Here is a 6,000-nt window from a genome sequence, read left to right as displayed (position 1 = left end):
TCGTCTTTGGAACTGGCAAGATCGCAGCCGCCTTTAAACCATCCGTTTTTTCAAATACTACAAATTGTTCACGACGCTCGATCGTATTTATCGATCCTCGAGGAAACTTTTTATTCCGAGAACAAGACGTTGATACTTGACGCGGAACGGGCGATAACCGTGGAAGGTAAAGCGAGATTTCGCTAAATTATCGTCAAAATTCGGAGGCTGCGAAGCGAAGAAGAGCACCTCGTCGTCCACAGCGAGCGGGTTTCGTTTAAAATCGAGCAGCACAGCTTTTTCTCGGAGAATTTTCTCTCGCGTGTCGGCTAGCAGCAAAAGCGGAAGTCGCAGAAAGGTGAAACGAGGCGAAAGTCTCCGGTCGCGGCGTCACCCGCTGATAATTGTAACGACCTCTGGGAGATAACGAGCCGGCTTTTAAGAAGGACACCAAACCGGCGAAGCTACGTCGGCCACAGAAAGGAAGCAAGCGAACAATTTGCGCATCACGGTACATGCTTCGTCACGAACTTTGCATCAAGCTGTGGTCGCGCGTACCCTCTCATTTTCTCTTGATTCTTCCTTCGCGGCGAGATTAAAGAAAAAGGCCGCGAGTCGAGTGTCTAAGAAATTGCAAACACAACCATAAGATTACTCCGTGTTTGCTAGTTACGAATTTTCTATTGTCCTTCGACCACGAACCATACGTCGATCAAAGATATCCCGCTATCCTGCGTAGTCCTCCTTTTTGAGTCGGTTTTGAAGATAACGAGAGACCAGAAGAAGAATGTACTCGACGTGATTTCATTTCGGTAAGGCTGACGAGGAAATGTGACCGGCATGCTGTATTTCCAGCAATTTCTCCGATTCCTAACTTTACGCGAAACTCGTCGTCGTCGAGGAACTCGTTGAATTACATACGTTAAGCCACACGATGCGAACGCGCATAATAGCAACCGTGGTGACTAACAATAATCGCGCGACAGGCTCATTGCTTACAGTTTAACGGACGTATCTTGCATTTCCAGATATCTTCCCGTTTATTACGAACATCGATAGGCGATGTTACGGAGCTGCTACGAAAAAGAGATCTCGGACGTCTTTCGCTCGCAAGTACAACAGATCTTTAACGCGGAATCGCTCGAGAGAGCCGGTGCTCGAAGTATCGCGCAAAGTTTGGACATTAGACGTCGCTTTGCTCGTATCGTTGTGACAGCATCGCACGGATGAAGGTTGAACGCTGTCCTGTTTAGAAAACATACAGGTTCCGTGGGAACGATTCTTTCGCGGAACGTTCCGAACCCTCGGCCTACTTCCATTCCCTTTGCTTCGACCTACAATCGCCGTTAAAGGTGAATACTCTTTGGAAAATGGTTATCGCCTGAAATTTCAACAGCTGGCTTTGATCGGCTCTGATACAGAAATACGGTCAACGATTTCTCCGAGTGGCGATACGCGCGTCGTTTCACCACACTGTAATTCATCAACGAGATTCCTTGCAGCCGATGGAACGTCGGGTTCTCGCGATTAGCTAGCTACCCGTTGCCACGGCCGTGAGTGGAAGTAGGGAGTGGGCCATCGAGGGAGGTGCAAGGAAAACACGTTCGCGAGCAGAGTGACCGAGCCGACACCCGGTATATGTGGATTCGTAGAGTAGTCGTAGAGTCGACTCTCCGATATCGAGCGGGAGGCCCAGCGAGGGTTGCGCTCGCGCACACCTACACGTTTCACCGACCAACGTACACGTACGTTACTCGAGCTTACACGTGCGCAGTCTCCCACCTCTACGATCTACCACCAGCGCGTGCCGCGGATGGGGAGGAATTTCGAGAGCAACGAAGAGGAAAGCAGGTTGTAGGGTAGCGGCGAGTGCAACGGCGAATATCAGGGGGTGGCTGGTGCCGCTGTCCGCGGAGAAAGGAGAGAGGGTGGAAGAGAAAGGAACGAGCAGCCGAAAAGCAGCGACGAAAGAGACAGAAGAAGTAGAGAAAGAGGACGATGGGAACGCGTGCAAAGGAGAAGAACAAGGGTTACCGTCGCCGAAGTAGAAGCGGGATACGTTACGTTGGTGGAACCGAGACTGGCACAGGGTGGGGTATAGGATGTAGAACGAGAGAGAAGATACGATCCGGTGTGCTCTGGTCGAAAGCGAAGAGACACGACGACAGGGCGAAAAACAGAGAGGGACGGAGATCGGAACGACGAGGAAAGAGTGCGGTCGGAGGGTGGCGAGAAGGATGGAGGACGTCCAATGTCGATGAAGGAGATGGAAGAAGCTGATGCGAGCAGCCACGTCGTGGAAACGGGAAGGAAGAAACGAGAGGGAAAGAGATACGGTTCGAGGGACAGCGTAAAGCGAAAAGGAGACGGGCATAGGAGAAGGGTGAAGAGAGAGCGGATAGCGGCGGAGGGCGGGATAAAGAGGGTTACGTAGCAAGGCGGTGGTGAAGGTGGGAAGAGGGCAGGGAGAAAATCGAGAGAGAGAGAGGAACGGAACGGAACAGGGTTGTTCCAGTGTGCAGCGAGCGGGCATCGCGGCGGGGGCGCCGTTCTGCTGCTCCTGTATATCCATCCAGAGTTATATGCACCATCTACCGCATCCTAGCGACCACGACGGCGACGACGACGACGACGACGACGACGACGACGGCGACGACGACGACGACGACGACGACGGCGACGACGACGACGACGGCGACGGCGACGACGACGGCGACGACGACGACGACGACGACGACGGCGACGACGGCGGTGGTAACAACGACGACGAGGACGAAGATAGTGACGGCAACGACGGCGACGTCGAAGATAGTGACGGCGACAACGCCGCCGGGAAGCAGGAAGAAGAGGAGGAGAAGGAGAAACAGGAGATATCCGGTGACATCGTTCGCGTCGAAGGCTAGAGAGTGTGACTCTTCGCGTAAACGACAGTATCTACGTTAGTTATACCGATAGAGTTTATTAGAATTCGAGGAACGCGTCGCGAACGTTTCTTCGTTATTATGTCATGTGCGTCGTGGACGTTAACCAGTGTCATTGTTTGCGAAACGCACGACAAACGCGTCTCTGTTCTACGTAAATAAGGAGGAAAGAGACGAGGGGAAAAGAGAAGAAGAGCGTAAGGAAGAGAACGGAAACAGAGACTGCGCGAAGACAAACAGGAAGAGAAGCTGAGAAGCGTTGCTCGTGGAAGCAACGGAAGAGCGTACAGAGAAGAAGAAATCAACGAAGAAGCGAAGAAAGGAAAGACGGAGCGCCGGTTGTACCTGTGGTAGAGAGAACGAGAGAAAGGTGGAATAACAAAGAGGAAAAAGGAAAAGTAAAAGGTAGGTCCACTCGTCGAAGGGAGCCATCGAAGGTGGAGGAGCATGCGAGAGCAGCTCCTCGGTGTTTCAACATGACCCAGCCTTAGTAGGGTACCTCTGCTGGCGTACACCCTCCGCGCCGCGACACGATACGACACGCAGAAGAAGGTGGTGGAGGAGGTGGAGGTGGTGCCGGCGGAGGAGGTGGTGGTGGTGGTGGAGGAGGCGGCGGCGGAGGCCAGAGAGGTGGTGGAGGACGGAGGAGAGGAGGAGGAGGTGGACGGAGAAGAAGAAGACGAAGGAGGAGAAGGAGGAGGAGGACGGTGGACTCGCTAACGACGGCGAACGTCCTCGAGGGTGCAAGATACCAGCACCAGCAACACCACCGACGACGATGATCGTGACAGGCGGCGATCGACGTACATGTTGGAGAAGGAGGCGCCGATTCGCGGTTGCGGTACTGGCCTCGGCTCTACTGACCCTAGCGATCGGTCCCGCGCCAACCGAGGGACACAGGCCAGCACCGAACAATCCGATCATTCTGCAGACGAGCACCAGCACGACAACTACGCCCTTCTACGTGCACACGGTGAATGGTACCGTCTTAACGAACGGCAACTACGATGAGTTTGATGTACACGCGGAGGACGGATACAACAGTACCATCCATCATCACCATCATAAGAAGGTCGGCGGTAACATGACCGAGGAGAAGGCGCCTCTGTTTCCCGAAGATCTCTTCACCGTCCATCAACGGCGACGCGGTGCCGTGATACTTCACGTAATCGGTGTGGTGTACATGTTTGTCGCGTTGGCGATCGTTTGCGACGAGTTCTTCGTGCCGTCTTTGGACGTGATTATCGAGAAACTGGAGATCGCCGACGACGTTGCAGGTGCTACCTTCATGGCGGCCGGCGGTTCGGCCCCGGAACTCTTCACATCGATAATCGGCGTGTTCGTGTCGTTCGACGACGTCGGTATCGGCACCATCGTCGGTTCGGCCGTCTTCAATATTCTCTTCGTGATCGGCATGTGCGCTATATTCTCGCGTACCGTGCTCTCCCTCACATGGTGGCCTCTATTTCGCGACTGCACCTTTTATAGCGCCAGTCTGCTCACCCTGATCTATTTCTTCCGTGATAATTATATTTACTGGTACGAGGCCCTCGTACTCTTTGGATTCTACTTGGCTTACGTGAGCTTCATGAAGTGGAACCAACCGATGGAAAAGCTGGTCAAGAGAGTGATCTACAGGAACAAGGTGACCCGGGTGAGGTCTACCGATCAGCTGATGCCCTCGGTATGTACACTGTTTCTAACGCAAACGCGGTATGCACACTGAAACGAACGCGATACACGCTCTTTCGAACCAGAACTCCCAGACCGATCCTCCCTCCTAGTCATCCATCTTCTTTACGTGTTTTCCATAATTTTTCTCCATTACGTCGAATCGATCTACGACCTACGTTCTCTACGTTCTACGACCGTTTAATCGCGCTACTCGCTACCACACCGTTCCGTCCTTAGAACAAAGTCGCGTGACTTTGCCTACTCGCACGGCTACTCGTGGGCGGTGTTTTGTCCCGTTTACGGACATTACCACGTTCGCCCTCTTATCGGCTGCGTTTTTTTCTTTTCCTTCCCCTCGTCGCAGATGATCGGCCTGATCGAGCATCGGGGTCGCGACATTGGCCATGTTACCGATTATTATCCTACTTCCTCCCCTATCGTTCGCCTCTTCTCTCCTATTCTTCTCGCATCTCTCGATTGCTTTTGATCGCACCGATCCTCTTTCGTATCACGGAACGTATCCTCTGTGTACTTTAGATAATAGAATAGGATTTTCAAACGGTTCGCTTTATCCCTCGCTCGAACGTCGCTCGTCTCATCGATTCGTTCTATTCGACGCTCTGCTAGTATTTCCGATAGGAAAAGAAAACTCTACGGCCTCGAAAATCTCTCGTTCCGAGAATCAGGTGAATGAAGAAACTCGGTGCGACGTAAATGCTTGACTTTGAATCATCGCGCGTTGCTTTTCATATCCGCACTTTGCGCAAGGTCGATCTCGACGATGAAATTCAAGCGAAAAATTCCGATGCGCCAAAGATGTCCCAATTACGCGCGCCCCATCCAACGACGCGCTTAATTAATACACTTTGCCACGCGTATCCAGTTCGAAATTAGAGAAACGCGGCTTCGGATACGAGTGGCGAAGCAACGAACCGAAAACAACGTCGATCTCGTTTCTTCCACGTCTCTCGGTACGTTTCGCGCCTGTTAAGATTCTGTCGGACGACGATCGATCGAGCGCTATGCATAATAAACGATCACGCGTTTCGATCGCGATCGATTCTTTCCACGGCCGTGACTATCTACGTCTGATTAAACTTCCGCCAGTTATTCGCTTCGTTGTCGTATCCTAGACGATGCACGCTCGATCACGCGCGTCACACGTACGGCAAAGAACGCTTCGACGTGAACTTGGACGGCGAACGCCGGATGGAATTTATGGCTCGATCAAGCGGGATGTAAACGCGAATAAATCAATCGGTCGAATTGAATTCTCCGCGACCGAGTAATTTACCTTCGTCGAAGGTGGAATTTTGATTTATCGATCGAACCTTTTAACAACCGCCGATCACCCATCGATTCTCCACTGCTAACAAACTCGATCGATTTCAAACTCCAGACAAATCAGCAGGAAATTGATTATCGA

General features: G+C 52.3%; 2 protein-coding genes across 7 annotated transcripts in view; both read left to right on the top strand.

The window, feature by feature from the left end:
* The first annotated feature begins 2,561 nt into the window (after positions 1–2,561).
* LOC138182648 (prostatic spermine-binding protein-like) lies at positions 2,562–2,882 on the top strand. Its single transcript, XM_069118681.1, has one exon. It carries the CDS (start codon positions 2,562–2,564, stop codon positions 2,880–2,882), a length of 321 nt encoding a protein of 106 aa, XP_068974782.1.
* A 647-nt stretch (positions 2,883–3,529) lies between these two features.
* The window catches only part of Nckx30C (solute carrier family 24 member Nckx30C), a 50,079-nt gene continuing 47,608 nt past the window's right edge, over positions 3,530–6,000 (top strand). For all 6 annotated transcript variants that reach the window (XM_069118979.1, XM_069118978.1, XM_069118977.1 and 3 more), the window contains exon 1: positions 3,530–4,584. In XM_069118979.1, coding sequence (XP_068975080.1) covers positions 3,679–4,584 — 906 coding nt within the window. In that variant the 5' untranslated portion in view covers positions 3,530–3,678. The remainder of the gene's footprint in view (positions 4,585–6,000) is intronic.

The sequence above is a fragment of the Bombus flavifrons genome, chromosome 8 (assembly GCF_040668555.2).
Source record: "Bombus flavifrons isolate JBK064 chromosome 8, iyBomFlav1_principal, whole genome shotgun sequence".
Lineage (NCBI taxonomy): Eukaryota > Metazoa > Arthropoda > Insecta > Hymenoptera > Apidae > Bombus > Bombus flavifrons.
The sequence above is the reverse complement of the archived record's forward strand: the minus strand, read 5'-3'. Positions and strand labels throughout refer to the sequence as shown.

Excerpts from the sequence above, each read along its gene's own strand:
- LOC138182648 (XM_069118681.1), top strand. The coding sequence starts at position 2,562 with ATGCACCATCTACCGCATCCTAGCGACCACGACGGCGACGACGACGAC.